Source organism: Ambystoma mexicanum, chromosome 3p, assembly GCF_040938575.1.
Source record: "Ambystoma mexicanum isolate Mex_15411 chromosome 3p, UKY_AmexF1_1, whole genome shotgun sequence".
Lineage (NCBI taxonomy): Eukaryota > Metazoa > Chordata > Amphibia > Caudata > Ambystomatidae > Ambystoma > Ambystoma mexicanum.
In genome coordinates, this window is record NC_090925.1 from 771,898,261 (window position 1) to 771,920,348 (window position 22,088).

Here is a 22,088-nt window from a genome sequence, read left to right on the forward strand (position 1 = left end):
ATGGATTCCTTCCTCCCACAGATTCCTCATCTATGAAAGACTCCCAAAGCAGTACAAAAATCTGGAGGAGGGAGGAAAGCAAGGACACCACCTGAACCAGAAAAATTCAGGAGCACCGCCCTACCAAAACAGATGTCCGGGCCTGAAAGGGAATCCAAGCAGTAATGCTTAGCAAACGTGTGCAGACGCACTCATGTTGCCACCTGGCAGATGTCCAGGACAAGGGCTCTCCTCTGCAGGAGTAGGCAGCCACTCCTCTGGTAGAATGGGCTCTGAGACCTTCAGGCACATCCTTCCCAGCCAGATCATAGCATTCTGAGATGCAGAGAATGATCCAATGTTTAGTCACAGCCCTGCCAGCACGAGTCCCAGTGTAACCCACACCGGGTCCAGCCATTGGAACCATTCCTCTGCCATAAAAGTATGAGGCAGAGTAAAAAACAAGGGAATAGGGGGCTTTTGAGATGGAACAAAAGAGAGTCTCTCTCAAAGTCACCTTCTCTTTGTAGGAAACCAAATAGGGAGGCTTCACAGAGAACAACTCGAGCTCACTCACCCGACTCCCAGAAGTGATGGCAACCAGGAAAATCACCTTATGGTTGAGCAATTTAATAGAACAGTCATGGTGTGTGCAAATTGAGCTCCCATAAGGAATGTCAAAACCAAAAGCCAGGAGCACAAACTGGTGTGGATCAAACTGGTTACACAAACCCTGCAAGAACTTCATGAAAGTGGGGATTGTGAAGAACGAGCCCTGGTCCGGTGACCTCTTGAAAACCTGAATATCGGCAAGCTATCCCTTAACTGTGCCGATCTGCCGGCCCGCCTGGGCCAAGGACAGCAAAAAATCCAAAACAGGGGATAATTGACATGGTAAAGGGTCTAGATCCCTCTCCCGGCAACAAGCCAAAAATGTACACCACCTTTGGGCATTAATAGGCTTTGTGGCGGGCCCCAGAGTTTAGAGAAGTACACCAAGGATGTTGTCTGACAAGTCCCGCTCCTTGTATCTTAGCCTCTCAGCAGCCAAGCATGAAGGTTCAGGGTGCTGAGGTTTGTGTGGAGAAGCCTCCCCTCCGATTGGGAGAGCAAGCTGACTCTCCTCGGAAGGCCTATTGGAGGGCAGATAGACATGCCCAGCAACTCCGGGCACCATGCTGTCCGGGCCAAGTCCGGAGTGATCAGGATCAGGTGGTTCCGAACAAGTGCAATCGCCTGAGAAATACCAGAATTACAGGGATCAGAAGGAACACTAAAGTAGGTTGAACGTCCATGCAACCCTCAGTGCCTCCCCCAGAGCTCCCTGAAGGAAATTCCCTGGGACAGAACAACTCACACTTCTTGTTAACACTTGAGGTACAGATCCACTTGAGGAGTTCTCCAAAAGAAGATGATCTCCTCCAGAGCTTCCCAGCAGAGCTCCCACTCGTGGGAGGCCAAAGTCTGTCTGCTCACGGCTTTTGCTGTGACATGCTCTCTCCCGGCCAGATGGGCAGCTGTTAGAGTGACACCATTCTCCAGAGCCCAGAACCACAGGCGCATTGCTTCTCTGCATAGTGGCAAGGACCCACACCACCTCAACTGCTGAGGTAGCACATGGTCACTGTGTGGTCCAGCAGGATCAGAACAGTCTTGCTTCTCACAGAGGAGACCAAGGGGACCAGGGACAGGCTGATCGCCCTCAGCTCCAGCAAATTGATTTGTTCCGAGACCCAGAGAGAGACCACAGTTTGCTTACTGTCAGATCCAACAGGTGAGCACTGCAGCCTGTCAGAAATGCATCTGTGACCACTGTCACCTGGGGCCAAGGTTGATGAAATAACGCTTCCCTCAGCAAGTTGTCTCTTTTGGCCCACAAGGCAAGATCCTGAGCCACCTGGACTGAGACCTGCAGAAGGTAGTCTTGAAATTGCGACCATTGGAGGATTGTTCGGACATTGACCACCTGAAAGATGTTCGCCATGCAGTCCTCGGGCACGAATGCCCTGCCCAGGCGAGTGTCCAGGACTGCTCCGATAAAACAGAGAGACTGGGATGGTGAAACCTGAGACTTTTTGAAGTTTGGGCAAAATCTCAAGCTGTGCAATAGAGTGCATGTGCAGAAAAGGTAATCTGACACTAGATCTGGGGAGCAAGCTCAGATGAGGCAGTGATCCAGGTAGGGAAAGACATAAATGCCTGCACTCCTGAGATGATCTGCCACCACCGCTGGCAGATTGGTGAAAACCCTGGGAGCCGAAGAAAGACTATGGACTTTGAACTGGTAGTGATGTTGGCACACGACGAACCTTGGGTACTTCCTGTGCTTTCAATGGATAGGCACATGGAAGTAGGCACCCTTAAGGTCCATTGATATTAACCAGTCCTGCAGATCAAGGGTTCACAGGATCTGGGCTGGAGTAACCATCTTGAATTTGTCCTTGCATAGAAAAAACTCAGCAGCCGCAGATCCAGCATTGGTTGCAAACCCCTCTCTTTCTTCAGCACCAGAAAGTAGGTGGAATTCAAGGCCCTGCTCCATTCCGAGCATGGCACCAGCTATATTGGGAGAGAGTAGGCCTGTTAGATGACCTGCAAGGCCCAAGCATCAGACATGGTCCTGGACCATTACAATCGGAACAGGGAGAGCCCCCCACCCCCACAGGGGATGCATGGCAGACCATCTCAGAGGTTTCACACCTTGTGGCGCTGAGGGGACAGTGGCAGCTGCCTCTGAGGGCACCTCTACTTCTACCCCTTGGTAATCTCCTGCCTTGCAGTCTTCCTGAAGGGTGCCTGTCCTTGATCATTGGGACATAGGAGGCTGAGGGACGAAACCCCCACCCCTCGAGGAAGGTGCAAAGAGCTGTTTCACAGCCAGACACAAGGACCTAGCTGTAACGTTCATTGATTGGAACTTCTGAAGGGCATCATCAGCTTCAGCCCCAAACAGGTTCTGTCCATCAAAGGGCAGGTCCAGAAGTTTAGCCTGGACATTGTGTGCGAAACCTGACATCCAGAAGTGATGCCTTACCACCGTTCTTGTGACCATAGATCTACCAAAACAATCCTCTGTGTCCAGTCCCAATTGTACGATCTGACGAGAGGCTTCCCTGACAGCTCTGTCACAGGAGCTATCGACGAAGATGTCTGCGATCTGGCAAAGATGTCAAGCGTCTTTGGACGAAAGTTCTCCCATTCCTCCAGGGTGTAGTATTGGATTGGAAAAGACCTGAGCCGACTTCTCTGGGGATTCCTTCGAGCAGTGGATCTTCTGTCTAGATGAATTAGGATGTTGGCATGTAGACACCTCCCCTGAGCAGGACTTCAAGCCCCCGGTAAGCCTCAGGCATCCCTCCAGAGACTGAGGGCTAATGTGACTGAGGACCTGGGGCAAGCTGCCCCATTCAGGCCTGAAATTTAGTTTGAACTTACTAGGGATGTTCTGAATAATGAAATTACGTTTCAGCAAAACACATAATAGGTGGTCCAAGTATTCCTCTGGAGCCGATTAGTGAGTCAAATAGTTTTAAAAGACAAAACAATACAGCGGTTGCGAGGGCACGGTCACTGCGATCACTGCCTTCCCCCAATTGTTGCATGGGGGGGTTCATGGCCTTGCCCTGGTAGCTCTGCGTACTGTTTTGTATTTTAACTGTGTGCAACAGGAGTCACTAGGCCTTGCCCCATCTGCCCCTTATCTATTATTTATTTTTTTATTACCTGGGAGGCTTTCGGGGCAAGGCCAGGCAACTGCTCCTGCAACAATTGTGGTGGTCATCAGGTCTTGCCCTGGTGACCCAGCTGCTGATTATATTTTTTTTAATGAGTTGGGGTGGCCAGGGCAAGCCCTTGTGCCCCTCCCCCACCAACAATTGCGTGGGTCACTGTGTCTTGCCCTGGCAGCCCCTCGCATCCACATTTTTTCTAAATGGGAGGGGGGCTTCTGGGGCAAGCCCAGGTAACCCCCCAGCAACAATTGTGGGGCTCGCCGGGTCTTGCCATGGTGGGCCCCGCTGTTGCTTTTTTTTTTTAATGGGAGGGGGGGACACCAGGGTAAGGCCATACAACCCACCCCAGCACAACTGTGGGGGTTGCCAGATCTTGCCCTGGCAGCCGCTGCAGCTGTATTAATGAGCCGGGAGGCTGCCAGGGCAAGGCCTGCTGGCCCCTCCCTCCCCCAGCAACAACTGCAGGAGTCGCCAGGTCTTGCTCTGGCAACCCCATATCTGCATTCTTTTTAAAAGCAAGCTGGGAGGCCCCCCGGGCATGGCCCGGCAACCCCCCAACAACAATGGCAGGGGTCGCTGGGATTTGCCCTGGCGACCCCGCAGCTGCATTAACAAGATGGGGGCTGCCAGGGCAAGGCCCAGCGACCCCCCCCCAACAACAATTGAAGGGGTCGCTGAGTCTTTCCCCGGCAGCCCTCACAGTTGCATTAACGAGTGGAGGGCCGCCAGGGCAAGACCCATTGACCAACTAGCAACAGGGGAGGGGGAGGTGGAAGGGGCTTACATTTTCCTCAGGGATGGGACAGGCTGCAGCAGTCTATATGGATATACCTTATTTGGCTAATGCAGCCTATCCCTTCTTTCTATGATTAGCTATCTCATTCAAACACAGAGAGAGAAAGCTACTCATAGAAAGTGGTCTGGACATTGGCTTCAAGTAAGTATTTAGGGACGTATTCAGCCGAAGCCGAATAGATGGTTTTAGCGGAAATGTCTCTGAATACTTGAAGTTGAAATTCGGTACACCCCTCGAATTGACGGACATCCTGGATGAAGGCCCCAGAAGGGAGAAACCCTGCTACATTTCAAGGTAGCAGTAGAGGCACCCCGACTGGAGGTGTGAGAAAGCCCACCTCTGCACCTGCAGTTGACAGGGAACTGGCCAGGAAGCACTGTCCTGAACCCTCATGTCAGGCTTAATGCATGATGGTCAAGCTAAGTGGTTGGACATGCCTTTTGATGGACAGAATCTGTTTGGGGCTAAAGTAGATGAGGCCCTTTAACTATTCCAGTCCTCAAAGGTTACGGCAAAGTCCTTCGGTCTGGCTGTTCAAAAGCCCTCTGCTCCTTCTTCTAGGGGTCTGAGTTTTCGTACCTCAGCCTCCCCCGTCCAACGCAGTTGAGGTCTGATGGCCCTAGGAAGACTGCAAGGCAGACGCTTCCTGAGGGGAAGGGGTAGAGGTGCCCCACAGAGGTAGAGCACTTGTGACCACCGTCCCCTCTGAACCAAAGGTGCAAAACCTCTGTGAGATCTTCTGCCACAAGTCGGCTGTGGGGGGAGACTCTCCCTCTTCAGCTCGGAATGGTCCAGGGCCACGCCCAAAGCTTGGGTCATCCAGTAGGGCTACTGTCTCCCTTCCATGCAGCATCTCTGGACCATGACACCCACACCAGCACTTTACCTCTACATCCCATTCTCATGGAGGAGGTCCATGAGATTCTCTCCAGAAGCGTGTGATAACTGCAACCGTGCTTGGAACGAGGTATGGGGTGGTATTCCATCTATTTTCTGGTACAGAAAAACAATGGGGTTTGCATCTGATACTGGACCTGCGGCTACTGAATTTGTTCCTGCGCAAGGACAAATTCAAGATTTACCCTAGCCCAGATACTGCAAGCCCACAAACTGCAGAATGGGTTGGTTTCACTGGACCTTCAGGATGCCTATTTCCATGTGCCAATTCATCGAATGCACAGGAAGTACCTGAGGTTCGTTGTAGGCCTGCACCACTACCAGATGAATGTGCGGCTGTTCGGTCTTTCTTCGGCTCCTGCATTTTTCACCGAGCTGCTAGCAGTGGTGGAGGCCCGCCTCAGGAGAGAGAGCATTCATGTCTTCCGCTAACTGGACAACTTTCTTGTCCAAGCTTGCTCCCCTTACCTAGTGTGAGGGCACCTACTCCGCACATGCAATCTTTTGCACAGCTTGGGCTATTTCCTGAACTTTAAAAGTCCCAGGTTTCACCATCCCAGCCCCTCTGATTCATCTGGCAGTCTTCGACACTCACCTGGGCAGGGCATTCTCATCAGAGGACCTAGTGCTGAACATCTCTTGGATAGCCAATGTCCTCCAATCACAGGGTCAAGTCCCTGGTCAGCCTTTCTGTATCCCAGTGGTTCCAGAGGCTTGGCTATGCATGAGATCGCTTCTGTGGCTGCTCCGTTGCCAATGGTCACAATTTCAGGACCACATGTTGAACCTCCTGCAGGTTTTGACCTAGGTGGCTCAAGACCTTGCGTTGTGGGCCATGAGAGACAACTTGAGGAGAGATGTGTTCTTTCATCATTGCTGGCCCCAGGTGACGGTGGTCACCAATGCATCTCTGATAGGTTGGCACACTCACCAGTTGAAATTGACAGCAAGCGGACTGTGGTCTCTGTAAGGAAGACATGGTATCAACAGTAAGACAGACACAAGTGACCACAGTTTAAGGGTGTTTATTGAACTTCAATTGGGTTTCAAGAAATACCTATCTAATCATAATTCTAAAGATGGGAGCAAGCTACGATCATCAAATAATAATAACACAGACCTACTGGTGTCTTGTCAAAATAAAAGGGCCTATACTAATAGACATATTGCCAATACTTACCTCTAAATATAAATAGTCTGGGAAACAATCCTATGCAAAGAAAGAAGTGTTCAAGAAATTACATGTCAGGATATTCAGGCCGTTGGCCTCCCTTCCCCACATTTCCAGCACAGGACAAGGCGGCACACTCGAGCTTAGCACAGTCTCTGGCTTCTCTAGCACGAGGGTGCAGTTCAAACATTAGCATCGGGGCCTTCTGTGTCCAAGTCTCTTTGCCGTTCAAAGTCTCTTCTTTCAGAGGGCCTGTTGCAACAAACAACCAATACGTTTCTTTCCTCTTAGTATTTCACACATAGTCATTGTTCGTAGGATTTTCACGTATCCAATTTCTCGGGTGATTCACTGTTCACCCCGGATCCCCCTCAGCCGGGATCAGATCCTCTTCAACACAAACTCTTCAATCAGTCTCCCTCCACCGGGCTCGGACCAATTTAATTCACTTTAAAAAAAATTTGCTTTAACCCAAAGCTTTCAATTGATCTCCCTCATTCAGGCTCGGACAATTTTATCTACTTTGCCATCAACTTTCTTGCTAGTATCAACATTGAAGACTTTCGATTGTGCACAGGATTTTGCTTGACCCGTCGCAGGACAACTTCGATGCACAGTTATTTGCCACTCTTTCACCTTTGTCTACTCTCAGTTGGATACCTTACAGAGACCTTGGAATGAGCATGCATGCAGTGCTGGACCACTCTGTCAAAGGTAACGTATCTTGGTTTCAAAGTTCAATTACTCATCTGTTATTGAATTTTACTTGCGTTAGTTATCATATGCTTTTAATACACTGTTCTCTTCAGCGCTCACCATACAATGTTGCCGCTTGCAACGTTGGCTTCAACAAAGACTGGTCTTGTATCAGTCTCCCCAACTCACCGGCTGTGTTGATTTCACTGACGCTACTTTTTTGTTGGAGCCAAGGACAGTACCACCGCAGCCGGCGATTCTCCCTGCCTTGATTATCGATGCGGGAGGGCCTGGGTACCTCCGACACACAATGCAAGATTCCTCAGCCTGGTTTCCTGGTCTCACGCTTTCTATTCTGAGGCTTTATGAAAGTAACGGTTCCTTGTCGAAAAGGTAAAGGGAACTTGTGATCCCCTTCAGTTTTGCCGTCTTTCTCCTCGTGTTAAACTGCCATCTTGGAACTGCTGTTTCCTTGTGTGCTATACCTCGCTCCGAGTGTGCTCTCGTGCTCTGCCTTTTATCTGTGTGGGGAAGTGTAATGGAAGTCAGGCCATTGTATTGGGAAACGTCAGAAATACGGCTCGGGTGTTAGTCTGATTTCTCTCACTGCAGACTGTCAGTGAGAAAGTTTGTGTTGTGAAAGGGGGTGTTGAGTTCCTAAGTATCGTACCTGATATGATAGGGTAAAGGTGTTACAGTGTCTAACCATCCGGTATCCCACTCCCCGAAGACCCCTCACCCAGGTGATCCTCCCGCACTTGGCCACCCCCAGGAACTAGATCCAAAAGTGATGGACGTATCCTGGCCACCGGGATTACAGATCCCTGAGGACTAGTGGGTGAGACACCTTCTGGTTTCTCACATCTCCCTTGGAGTTTCTGGGGCATATAAATTTGATGGAATAGCAAGACTGTGCTGATCCTGACGGACAACACAATGGCCATGCACTACCTCAACAAGCAGGATGGAGTGGGGTCCTTGCCACTATGCAGAGTGATGCAATGCAACTGCAGTGCCAAGGGATAAAATAAGCAGTGTTGCATAGCAATTTGCTATGCAATTCTGTAGGTTTGCTTATTAAATTGACGCTTGTGCAGCAAATCTAGCTATTTAATTTACCCTGTTCAATGAAAGCACAGCTCGCCCTGCATACCTCTCTTGCCCTTAGGGATCGATCCATCCTCCTTTCTCTTTTCACTGCAAGTTCACAGGAGCTAATGGAGAGAGAGTGAAGCAGTAATCCTCTCCTCCACTCAAGTGCCAAAGGCCTGTTTGGGAGTGCTGGGCAAGAATCATTTTTCTTTTTCAAATAATTGCAAACCAGAAGTAATTGAGATGATACTTTTATTGAGTTAACTATATCTTGTCTCGCAAAGAACAGTATGTTTTAACTTTACTTTTTTTAAAAAAGACAGTCATGCAATTCCATTCCTAACATTTTAAGTCTTTACATAATGCATAATTACAGTATTGCTATGGTAAAACACTGCATTGTCTCCATGCCGTAAAGAAATAATTGGGTTAGTGTATCTAAATCCAATAGTGTCAAATATATTTCTTTTTGTTTGTGAAGAGGCATCATCTTGCAAAGCAAGCAGTTTTGAAAATGTACATGATCACACAACCAAATGCTTTTGATGGCAAACCTGGTTCTGTAGCGTGCTGTTTGCATACATCAGTGCAGCTGGTGTTCAATCCATGAGCTGATCACATACTCCTTGACATTCTGTCTGATCACCCTGTTGCTTTATACCAGCTGCTCTGAAAGGGTGATGGCCGCAAACTACAATATTCCACTGAGTTTGCCCAGTTATCTGCCTTCTACGCCATCCACTATCCTTAGTCGTTGACTTTATTTCCTCTTACATAGTGAATACACATCGCTAACTAGATGTTTACGCAAAGTAGTGATCAATAGTTCTATCCAGTCTGTACATCTACAGATCTACTGCAATACCATACACTGTAGTTAGCCTCCAGAGCTTGCTTTGCTCTAGGATTATGATTGAATTATATATTAGTACCTGCGGGAGAGAGCTGGCCAAACTGTTTTAAGAGCCCATATCTATTTGAGTCCATTCATTCAGCTAATCATTTACATTTTATAGGCACTCAACTAGGGCTTGCAAAGTCTTTTCGCCCACTGACATAGTCGAGTAGATTTTATGAAGGGTGAGTACCATTTGCAGGGGATGTTAGAAAAACATTTAAATTGTTTGCAGTAAATGTCAAATAAAAGTTTCACTGTATATGGCTGACATCTGTGTGGCCGTAGTGTGCCAAACATAAAGTAGGTTTCTGGTGCCAGGCACCATTTTCCAGAAATTGCATTGACAACGGTGCACAAAATTGTTGTGGTTTTGCTCATTTTATGTCTTGGGTACAAATAACTTCTGGTACTGTTCCTATACTTTTATTTTAGAAATAAATCGTTCAGGAACGGTTTTGTTTTTAAAATAAAAGTGTAGGAAGCAGTTTAAACTTGCACTTCAGTGCACTGCACTGAATGTTCCCTTAAACAGCAGGCACATTTGTTTGGGGGTTTGTATTGTGTGTGGTGACAGTGTTTGTGGGGAGTGGAGCAGGCCAGCACGGAACATAGTTCCACTACTTCTTTTCATACACTTCGACCACTGCTGGTAACAGTAAAAATATGAGTACAACATTGCTAATCAAATGAGTTTGTTTGCTAATCAAAGATAACTCTGCTAATCCGTTTTTACGTCTTGTGTTCTGTGCTGAGAATTACATCTCTCTGACGGCTGCTCATCTTGCCGGTAGAGAGAATGTCACAGCGGATGCCTTGCGAATGCAAACTTTGGTCTCCCACGAGTGGCAGCTCTGCCAGGAAGTTCTAAAGGAGATATTCTCCTTTTGGAAGATTCCTCAAGTGGATCTATTCACTTCCATTGTGAACAGGAACTACATGTTGTACTGCTCCAGGGAATTTCTTCATCCGGGAACTCTGGGGGATGCACTGGCGGTCAAATGGACATTCAAACTACTTTATGCGTTCCCCCCAATCCCTGTCATTCCTCTGGTTCTCGGGAGATTGCACCTGTTTAGGACCCCATTTATTCTTATCACTCCGGACTGGGCCGGAGAACGTGGTACCTGGAGTTGCTGAGCATGTTCCGCTGTCCTCCCATGCGCCTCCGTAGCAGAGTCGACTTACTTCCCTAATTGGAGCAATGGTTACTCCACCCGAACCTCAGCAGCCTGAACCTTCATGGTTGGCTACTGAGAGGCTGAGATATAAGGAGTGGGACCTGTCAGTTGACGTCCTTGTTGTACTCCTATCAGCTCAGAGACCCGCAACAAAATCTATGTATGCCTGCAGGTGACTTAAATGTTCAGCTTGTTGCTGGCAGTGGGACTTGGACCCTTTATCCTGTCTGTTATCCCCTGTTTTGGATTTCTTGCTATTCTTGGCTCCAGCAAGCCTTCAGATCAGCACTGTGAAGGGATACCGCACTGCTGTTTTGGTTTTTAAGAGGTCCCCAGAACAGGGCACATTTTTCACAATCCTCACAGGGTTTCTGTAACCAGTTTCCCCCACACCAGTTTAAGGTTTCTGTGTGGGATTTAAATTTGGTGTCGACATTCCTTACGGGAGCTCAAATTCAGCTCTTCCATTCCTGTTCTATTAGGTTGCACATCTTTAAGGTGATTTTCCTGGTTGCCATCACTTCCGTGAGATGGGTGAGGGAGCTCTGTTAAACCTCCCTAAATGTTTTTCTCCTAAGAGAATGTGACATTGAGAGTGAGGCCCTTCTTACTTCTCTTCCAAAGGTGGTATCAGATTTTCATCTGTCTCAAATGATCCATCTTCCTGTGTTCTTTCCTCCGCCTCACCCTTCCAAGGCAGAGGAACATTTCCATTGGCTGGACCTGGTGAGGGCATCAGCTACTATGTCTTTTGGATGAGAGAAGCCAGGAAAGATGACCAGCTTTTCATTGGTTATGCTGGTGCCTGTGCTGGCAGGGCTGTAACTAAGGAGACCCTGTCAAGATGGATCATTCTGTGCATCTAGGAATGCTATGATAGAGCTTGTAAGGATGTGCCTGATGGTCTCAGAGCTCATTCTGCCAAAGGTGTGGCTGCCACCTCTTCCCTGCAGAGCGGAGTCCCTGTCCTGGACATTTCCCAGGCGGCAATGTGGGTATCTGCATGCATTTGCTAAGCATTACGGCTTGGATTCCCTTTCAGGTCAGGACGCTCGTTCTGATAGAACTGTCCTTGGGTTTTCCAGAATAAAAATGGTTGCAATGACCAAAATTTCTAAAAATGCTACCACCAAAGGTTTGAACACCAAAAGTTAGAACCTTTGGTGGTAGCATTGTAAAAAAAAATGGGGGCTTTATGGTATAGTGAGCGGGGGCTGCGGGGAACACCGCAGCAGCCTTCCATTAAAAAAAAAGAAAAGAAAGGGACCCTGCAGCGCCGGTTCCCGAGCACGGAAGTGAAAGGGAACTGGCGCTGCAGGAACTCAGCTTGAAGATGAAGGTAAGTGGGGTTTGTTTATGTTGGGGGTGTGGTTGGGGGTGTGTTGGGGGTGTGCTGAGGGTGTGGGTGGGGGGGTGTTATGGTTGTGTTGTGTGTGTGGGTGTGAGAATGTATTTGTGTTCGCATGAGAAAGGTGCAAACCTTTGGTAGTTCGCACCTTTCTCATGCGAACGTTTTGCCCGCTGTACTTTCAGCCGTGGCAAATCACTTGGATTCCGGTCCTTCAGAGTTTCCTGATCTAGGTGGTATCCTTGCTCCTCTCCCTCCCTCCTCTAGATCTACATACTGCTATGGTATTCAGTCATAGGTGAGGAATCCGTGGGAGGAAGGAATCCATTAGAAGAATAAATTACTTACCTCTCTGAAATATTCTTTCTGATGGATGTTCCTTCCACGGATCACTCATTGCCCTCCCTACCTGCCAATACACCATGGCTCAGCGCGCCCTCAGTGTCAGAGTACTAGGGAAAAAGGGTTGAACTAAGGTCACAGTGTGCTGCGCCTCAATATACTTTGCCCCCTATGTCATGTTGGTGTGGGGTGCATAGGGGCATCAGGTAGGGCTGTGCTCTGCCCCGGATGGTAGGACATTTTCTGAAGAACAGCTTCGCTGTGGATAGGATATAATAGATAAGAAATCCATGGGAGAAACATTAATCAGAAAGAATATTACTGAGAGGTAAGTCATTTGTTCATTCTGGGGTTTTCCAGTTCAGTGGGCTAAAGCACTCCAATCCCTCTTGTTGGTGAGACAAGGGAGATCAGACAAAGACAGTCATGGCTGCAGACCAGATGGTACAAAGTCTTGCAGAACGCAGCAGACAATGAATGGAGCATGTGGACTGTAATAATTGGGTTGTTCCCATTAAACACTTTGAACAAACTTTTTGGAACTTCTAAAACTCCCTAAAATTGATAGTAACATTTACTTACCTTAAAATTGGTTCTATACATTTGTTGCCATTGGAGTTCTGTAGTGTTTGGAGCAATCGTGGTATCTTTGAAGCATTTCTGAGATTTTCTATGCTTTTTAGTGTTTTGAAAAATAACATCAATGCAATTCACTCCCAGTATTCCTTAGAAAATAGATAGGCTATTCAAGACCATACTGTTTTTTTCTGCTGGGTTTAAGAGTCAGATGGGCTTATTGTAGACCCATTCGCCTGCTGACTGTCTTTTTAATGCGTGTCGATTTTGTAAGTTTTATTGATAACACAATCCCTGCGATCATTCCTTGTGAATCTCATAAAATGGATAGGTATTTTACATAAGCACATTTTCTCTTCACCTTTTTTTAGGATTGACTTAGGTTTTGCTTAGACCATTTACTTCTTTTCTAGAGTTGTTTCCAAAGTAGTTAATTGCACTTTGTTTTCTAAATGCATTGCTTATATTAAGGAGTATTTACATTTTCAGCATATACTGTATTATGAATTTTATTCTGTTCTTCTGTGGGACTAAGGGCCTCATTACACGGTAGGCGGTAAGGGTTTACCGGTACCGGTATTTTACCGGTACCGGTAAATCCTTACCGCCTTACTACGAGGTCCCTTTGCGGGTTGGGGAATTTAACGCCTGCTTTTTGCAGGCGTTAAAAACCAACCCGCAAAGGGACCAGTGGAGCTAATTACGGTACCGCAATTTGCGGTACCGCAATTAGCGCCTTCCCCATTCCCATAGAGCCCTATGGGGATGGGAATGGGGAAGGGCAATGGTGGAAGGGGGAATTACCGCCCCGCCAACCTTGGAATGGGGGCGGTAATTCCCCTTTCCTCCAAGGCGGTACCGGTAAATTACCGGCATGGACCATGGCGCTAATAGCGCCATGGTTTACTGCCTACTGTGTAATGAGGCCCTAAATGTACCTTAATACCAGCCTATTACCTCTTAACAGTGTAGCCAAGCTGCTCTTACCATGTTACTATTGAGAGTGCTTTCAACTAGTGGTGGACACCCTGTGTGCAAACTACAGGATTGGCCTTTTGAACCCCTCACTGGAGGACTTCAGAAAAGCCTCCCTGCCACCAATGTTGTCAATGGGGGTACTGAATTGATGGTGACTGTGGCATTCATGTTGGACTGGACATACTGAAGCTGATAAGGGCAAAGGGGCACTGGCACTCCTGGACACTGCCAAAGAGTGATGGGCGAAATGACTCTGCTGACATATTCACTGATGGCAACTTGGGACACAGGCTACTGGAGACACGCACAGCAGCTCTTATTGTAACTGATCCTAGAAATGATTACTGTGCATTATTACTGAGAAGGGGTTAGTGGGTAAAACATATTTATTTTGCTAATTCGGGTAATGAACTTATTCAATGCATTCTGAGGACTTGAATAGACAGGAAACAGTTCCCTCGTAGTTGGTGTGTTGCTGCGTCTTGTTGACGTGCACATTTTGCGACTTGTATGGCCCCTTGGAGCTTCCTTGTTTATTTACGAAATGGTAAAAGAAAAAGCTGGGTGTGATGCTAGAACATTTTTATCTGGTTAAAGGTATTTGGCACCCTTTTAGGGTACAGCAAAATGTTACATGCTTTCTGCCAACATTTGTCTATTGATCCTGACTGATGCCAATTGAGAATAATTGCAATTGCAAAAGGACATTTGAAAAAGTGTGTACAATATCACTTCTTTCTTTTTGACAGAGAACATAAATAAACTGCTGCAGATGTTATCCGAGCGAAACCTGAAGAATTATGGCAATAAACAGCTCACGCTAAGAGCTGTTCTTGAAACTGGTCCAGAAAACCTAGAGTCAGAATGCCTCGCTTTGGAAGACATGCCCTGGAACTTCCTGAAAAAGCTTTTGGCCCTGAATGCAACAGCAAGAAACACTAGCCTGAAATCTGATCCTCAGAAGGAGGAAGGAGATGCAGCAGATAATGACATATTCGGTGATGGAGCCTTAGATGGGGATCCCTCCATATGCTCTATCAACCACCTTGACGTCCTCTGTGTCCTCCTCCATTGTTGCGACAGCTTTTTGCAGCAGGAAATTATGCTAAAAATGTCCATGTGCCATTTTGCTCTTCCCATAATACTGCCTCCCGTTGATGGCTCTGAGTGCACATTCATGCTTTGGGCCATGAGGGACATTGTGAGAAAATGGAGGCCTCAGTCACTGAGAGACAGCAAAGGGTTCAGGGAAGAGAGCCTGGTGCTCACGCCAATGGCGACCTTCTCCTTTGTACGTCTGGGAAGCTGCAGCTTATCCAAGTCCAAGATTCTGAATGAGGTCCTCAGCCCCCGTCAGCAGCACCATGATTTCTTTATCCACAGGGACATGGAATGTGGGAATATTTCCCGGGGAATCTCAGATGGGTTAGTGGAGATCTCTTGGTATTTTCCTGGTGGGAGGGAAAATTCAGACGTTTTCCCAGAACCTGTTGCTGTCATGAATCTACGGGGAGATATTAAGCGTCACGGGCCACAGTTCCGTTTTTTAACAGAGATTTCATCAGCAGTCTTCATATTCATTGAAAATAATGGTCAGCAAGAAAATGAGCTACTTTCATCGCTGAAATCACACAAGAAATACTATGTCATTGTTAATTCCCAAACAAAGAACAACTTTGAAACAGTGAATATCATTAAGAGACTGGTTGCAGGTCTGAAGATGGCTCCTTTCCCAATACTGAAGAAAGGTAGAACCATCAATGATGCTACCTTTGCAAAGAAACTCCAGTCAATTTTGTTAGGTTTAATAAAAATTCCTCCAAAAACTGTGAATGTTGAAGACATGGCTGTGGTGGCACGTGAACTCGGAATTAGGGTAGATGAGGACTGCAAAGAATGTCAATCAGGCAAAAAGTGTGCTAAAGACATTACTGAATGCATTGGAGATATTGTTGAATATAAGAAGAAAACGATGAAACTACAGGGTGAACCATGGAAGAAGTTAGCTAAAATAGAGAAAAAATTTTGCAGATTGAAAAGGCAGGGAAAAAACCACACAGAGGACTATAAATTAAAAATGAGGGCTGAGCTATCAGAACTCCGCAGGAAGCAGAATGAATGTGAGCTAACTGAAGGTTTGATTACATTCATTAGTGGAGTAGGAGGTCTGCCTAAGGTGGAGAAACAATATTTTCTGAAATGGATGAAATTTGAGCTTGATTCTATTGCTAGAAGACACCTTTCTGACATCAGGTGTGAATACAAAGAAAAGTCTGAAGATTCCAGATGTGACCCCAAAGAGTTGGCAGACTTAGCCAGAAGAATATCCGCGAGTTCGCTGGGGGTTGAGCACTTCATGCGAGAGATGGGGCAGTTTTATGAGGCTGAATATTCTATGATTAAGGAAGGGAAAGTGAAACATACTCACTTTAGCCATCTGCCGGGCATCGCTGCAGACCTCCTGCTGGAAGGGTTTCCTTTGGAGCTCATCGATGGAGACGCCTCCAATATCCCGCTGCAGTGGGTCACAGATGTCCTGACTGAGCTCCACACCAAACTTGGAGGACGTTGCCGAATGGTGGTGATCACAGTGCTGGGAGTGCAAAGCACTGGGAAATCCACCCTCCTGAACACCATGTTTGGGCTCCAGTTCTCTGTGAGCAGCGGGCGCTGCACCAGAGGTGCCTTCATGTTACTCATGAAAGTGAAAGAAAACCTGAGGCAGGAACTCGGCTGTGACTTTATCCTCGTCATTGACACCAAAGGCTTGAAGGCCCCAGAACTGATGACCCTGGAGAACAGCTATGAACATGACAGCGAGCTGGCGACCCTGGTGATTGGATTAAGTGACATTACCATTGTTAACATGTCCATGGAGACTGCCACAGAAATGAAGGATATTCTGCAGATTGTGGTCCAAACATTCCTCAGAATGGAAAAAATTGGCAAGAGAACAAACTGCCAGTTTGTGCATCAGAACGTTAGTGACATATCCGCTCATGGTCAAAATATGCGTCACAGGAAACGGCTGCTGGACCAACTGAATACAATGACAAAAGCAGCTGCCAAGATGGAGAAACAAAACGAGAAACTGACGTTTTCTGATGTTATGGAATACGATCCCAATAAACACAACTGGTACATCCCAGGCCTCTGGCACGGGGTGCCACCCATGGCTTCTGTGAATATGGGGTACAGCGAACATGTTCACGAATTAAAGCAATACTTGTTTGAGTTCATTAGAGATCGTGCAAAGAAGGAAAATGCCATGGATATACCACAGTTTAAGGAATGGTTAAAGAGTCTGTGGAATGCTATCAAGCATGAAAACTTTATATTTAGCTTTAGAAACAGCCTCGTGGCAGAAGCCTACAACCAGCTGTCAATGACGTACAGTGAGTGGGAGTGGGCCTTCCGCAAGGAGATGCATCTCTGGGTGTCTGAGAAGGAAAACGTGATACAAAATCAGACCTTGATAGAGCTGAGCAATGACACATTTAAAACATTCAAGCAAGAATCATTTCAGAAAGTTCTTGCTGGAGAAAAGAACATTTTGGATTCATTGAACAATTATTTTGAAAGCGGTGGGGAAAATTTGAACCTGATTGAAAGGTACAAAGAGGATTTTATCAGGAGTGCAAAAGGCCTCAGAAATGAACTTGAAGATCACTCTTTAAGAAGATTGGAAGAAGCCATTCAGATCCAAAAAGGCAAACACAAATTGAAAGAACTGCAAGATATGCACATTAAAATTACTGAGGAGAGAGTGGTCAGACTGCTAGAGGAGTGCAGGAAAAGGGAGGTTCAGATGGGAGATGAAGAGCTGAAAGAAGAATTTGAAAAGATGTGGGAACAGACACTCTCAGAGCTGCAGCTCCAGCCTTTGCAGATACAACATGTGCGCAAAGATATGTTACTGGTGCTCAAGAAGGATTTAGACACCCTTGGGGTGCCAGCTTGTCAGATGCTACAAAACACTAACATTCTATTCGGTCATGGAAAAGAAGAGTTCATGATAAGAAATGAGCATTTTGACTTGCCTCTGTACAGACGCAGAGGTATAATAGAAAGTATCACACATGAGTGTAAGTATAAAACTGAAGAACTTGTTAAGTCCTTAGTAGATTCATGCAGCAAGTACATCAGTGACAAGGTGTATTCCAAAGTGGACTATGATGAGACCCACTGCAGAGAATTGCTGAAGATCATCAATGATCGACTGCAAGAACAGGCCACGAAAAAGCTTCATATCACCTCTTGTTTCAAAGTAGAACTTAAGCTTCATATTTTAGGGATGGCGGCGCCTCATTTTCAGAGGATGCATGAAAATTATATCAAGGAGAATGATCCCATTTTGCGCTTGGATACATTTAAAGCTCAGTATTTTTCAACCTTCAAAGACCTATACTTGGAGAAGGACGCGTGTCAGAAGAGAGCTCGAGATTTCTGTGATCAGTGTCTGAAGCCGGCTCTGGTTGATCACATTTACAAAAGGCTTGGGATTGAAGTAGTGGACGACATCCTCAGCAGTGAAAAGTCTGTAGGATACAGCAGCCGAATGTCTTTCCAATATACTGTGCTGGACTGGCTGCTGAAAGAAAATAATTTTGAGAATTATGTTAAGTATATCAAGAATTATGTTGACTTTATCAAACACTGGATCTGGAGTCACATATTGGACCACTACAAAGGAAAGGAGAAGTTGAGAGAGTTACAACAAAATATTCTTTCTGTCATTACTAAAAAAATGAGCCATATTCTTAACAGCACAGAGAATTTCAATACAATTTCTGCCCTCCTAGAACATTTCTGTGAAATTTTAAAGGAAGACCTGGTCATATCCAAGGACACTTTGCAAGTCATAATTTTTCAAAACACAGATGATGTTGTGAGGTTTTCTGCTGATGTCCAGTACTTTCTTTCACAAATGAAAAGTGATATTCTGTCAGAATTTAAGGCCTCTGACATCCAGGCCACGTTCTCTAAGCTGGCATTGAAGCCACAGAATGAGATCTTTCAGAAGGTGTTTGGATGTGGCAAGCAGTGTCCATTCTGTAAAGCACCCTGTGAGGCATGAGGGCAGGCACACAGGGACCACTTTGTGACCATCCATCGACCACAGGGATTAGGAAGATACAGGTGTGTGCACACCCGAAAACTGGTTCATTCCTTGTGCTCCTCGGATGTTGCATCTGAAGGGACATTTATAAACTCAGACACAGAGTGGAAACCTCATCCCTACAAGGATTACCGGTCACTTTATCCTGATTGGTGCATTCAGCCAGACCCTAGCATCAGTGCCACAGATTACTGGAAATTTAATTTCAGTTTGTTTAATCTATATTATGCACAAGAGTACGATGCCTTGCCAGCTGACCTTCCAGAAGGATGGTATGAAATAACAGAAACCCAGGCAAGACAAAGTATACAAGAAATCTTCAATAGAAAATAAAACTAGAAAGCAGAAAAGGTATTTTTAAAGATAATGTCAGTCCAGTCTGTCTTTTTCACACAAAGTATCTGAAAGCTGAGGAAAGTGAACTTTGACAGAGTCAAATCCTGAATACATATGATGTCAGTTTATCACGGGGGTAACTAAAAACTTTGAACATTCAGATATTAATCTCAGCATGCCACTGTGCTGTGTACTGTGAATAATTTAAATGCTTTCTGGGTTGTGCGCTTAATTCTATTATTTACGCAAAGTCTCATTCTTATTCCATTCTAAGATGTTTATTGATTGTGTGTTCTCACTAGTTGCTCATAGCCTAGTAGCGCATAGTTAACACATGCTTCGACCACTGCTTCGACCACTGCTCGTTTTCAAGGCTTTACAAAACTTTTTTGGTTAAATTTCTTAACATAGGAGTAAAGTGGTCCAATATATTTTTGACTAAAATAGTCACTCAGTTGCACAGTATCTGTATGAGGGTTGAATCCTCAGAGAATCAGGTGTCCGGTTAGGAATCACCTTTAGCGTGCCACGTGGAGTGTACTGTGTATAGTGGGTATTGTTCAGGCTCTCTTGTTGAATTTCATTAACACAGCAATACTTAGACATTTTAATCAATACAGCTAAGAGTGCAGTAATTTGCACATCTCATTTTAAACAAGAGGGTGCTACAATATTCACCAGCATGCTTTTATGTGATAGATTTGATGGGATATGCATCACAGCCTACTATTCAACACAGCACGTGGCTTGTTCAGGTCAGGTCAGTACGAGCATCTAGACCATAAATAATTCATAATCACAATGTATGCGATCAAGTCATATTGAATCCCAGTGACGGACAGTTAAAATAATGCTGACTTTTAATTGTTATTTGTACAAGATTTACATGTTACACACTTGCATTAGGAAAATAGCTAATTCCTAGTTAACTGATAGTGAACTGGTATATTTGTCCACATTATGATCAGTCTAGCTGCTGTTGATTTTGAATAACTGAATTAAATGTTGTTTTTGATAGGTCCTGTGTTATCTAAATATTCAAAGATTTAGTTAACTTTGAAAGATCAGTTTATCTATTAAACTATGATCAGGTTAACAGCACATGTTACACGGAATGTTCATAAAGGAATGAGTGACTTGTTTTGATAATCGGGTATTGGCTATGTGATCATGCATGATATAAATAGCATTGTATGTTTTTCGGTAGCCCTGATGAACTATGTGAAACCTATCCAACCTCAGTACATGCTCTTGGATCCTTTTAAAGAAATTAAAGATGCAGTTAAGAGTAGATGCAGGGAAAGGCATCGGACTTAGATAGGATCACGTGGTTTAGGTACATTAGGACTGCCTGTTAAGCCGGAGACTAGATGATCTGTGGCTGAATCCAACCAGCATTATGAAGGGTGCAAAACAACGGGTAATTAATGCCCACCTTGAATGGAATTTAGCAAGGAAAATAGATAAATGTTATAAGCCTTTCAACTGGTCTAACCTAAATACTTAATAAACAAACACAGGGTATTGAGAAATATTTTACATTGGTCACTAATACGTTTCTGAGGACTCCATACTTGCTATTCAGATTTGAACATTTCCCATTGCTGCTTTTACTGCACGGCAGGCTAATCCAACATTCTGCCCTGAAATGGAAGAAATGGTACATTTCCTCTTTTTGTGCCCAGTGTATAATTTGTATGATGAAGGAATCTAAAATCATGCCTATGTAATCATGGGGTATGAACACTAAATGAGACAAAAATCTAGTCATAATTCACAATTTGTTGATTTCATTTTTGCAGTGTCCGGCTATATTGGGTCCACTTGGGTGAGGAGGAAAGGAAACATTAATATGATATATGTTAGCATTTCTGGAATTATTATATCTTGAGTTTGAATGTTTCTTGTTTGATCTATGACTTTTTATTGATATTCTATAAACAATGATTTAATTAAAATATCTTAATTTGGGGCAGTGATTATTAGATTAAGCACGTACGGAAGGCGTATCTCATTTTATCTGGCTTTCCTTATATCCATGTTTGATCCTTTTGTATTTGATTGAATTATGCCTGTTATATTTATTATGTGCTATATGTAAACTTTTATGATTGACATGAACCGGAATAAAGTTTAAGAAGAAGGGTCCTCTTGTAAGCTTTCCTTGTTACTCGAGATAAACTTTCATGTGTCAATTATGGTCCCTGATTGCCCCCAACACTGCCCTGGAAGAAGGTCTTATTTTACTAGACTGGTTCTACCTGCTTGTGCCCGAGACTCAAGAGGGAGGTTCGAACAGTAATAAAAGCTCTTGAGCCATTCTTAAAAAGGTTTGAGGGCCTCAATAATGCCCAACCTGCTTCCTGCTTTCATGTGGCTTTTGTTTTGCTGTCGATGGAGGAGTATAAGGGATAGGCTCACTAACTGATAGTTTTTGAGGAGACTTGTAGTACATTTATCAAGTTTAAAACACATTTCACGAGTTTTGGGGGAGTTTGTATTGTTTTTTGAACCCTGTTTGAAACCTATTTTGTGTGTTTCTTGTGCTTTTGGTGTTGATTGACCTGTAATTGTGCATATTTTTGGATATAGGAGGAGCACGTCTTAGTAGTCCCCCTTGGTTGAATCCTCCTTGCGCATTCTCATTCTTATTCTGTGCATTCTGAAACCCACCTTGATTGTTTTGAAATCCACCCATTCCTCTATAGCCCATGCCTCTACCTCGTGGCATGAACTCATTTCCTCCTTGGTTCATTGAACGTTGATTATTCGCCTGCAATGTACCCACTTTTTGCTGCATTCCCAACCCTTCTCCGCTTGTCAATACCACCCCTTCTATGGCATATTTTGTCAATTTCTTCTGAACTAACAGCTGATGCAAGGTTTTCCCTTTACCAGCTCCCAGTGAAAGCGTCAACCCAAGGTCTCTTCATTAAACACTTCTGCTGGGT

At 45.2% G+C, this 22,088-nt stretch overlaps 1 protein-coding gene across 1 annotated transcript in view; it reads left to right on the top strand.

Annotated features, from left to right (window-relative positions):
- The window catches only part of LOC138580849 (up-regulator of cell proliferation-like), a 267,762-nt gene extending 246,478 nt beyond the window's left edge, over positions 1-21,284 (top strand). The window contains exon 6 of the mRNA XM_069651721.1: positions 14,432-21,284. Within this exon, the coding sequence (XP_069507822.1) occupies positions 14,455-18,759 (4,305 nt within the window). The 5' untranslated portion in view covers positions 14,432-14,454 and the 3' untranslated portion in view covers positions 18,760-21,284. The remainder of the gene's footprint in view (positions 1-14,431) is intronic.
- The last annotated feature ends 804 nt before the right edge of the window (positions 21,285-22,088 follow it).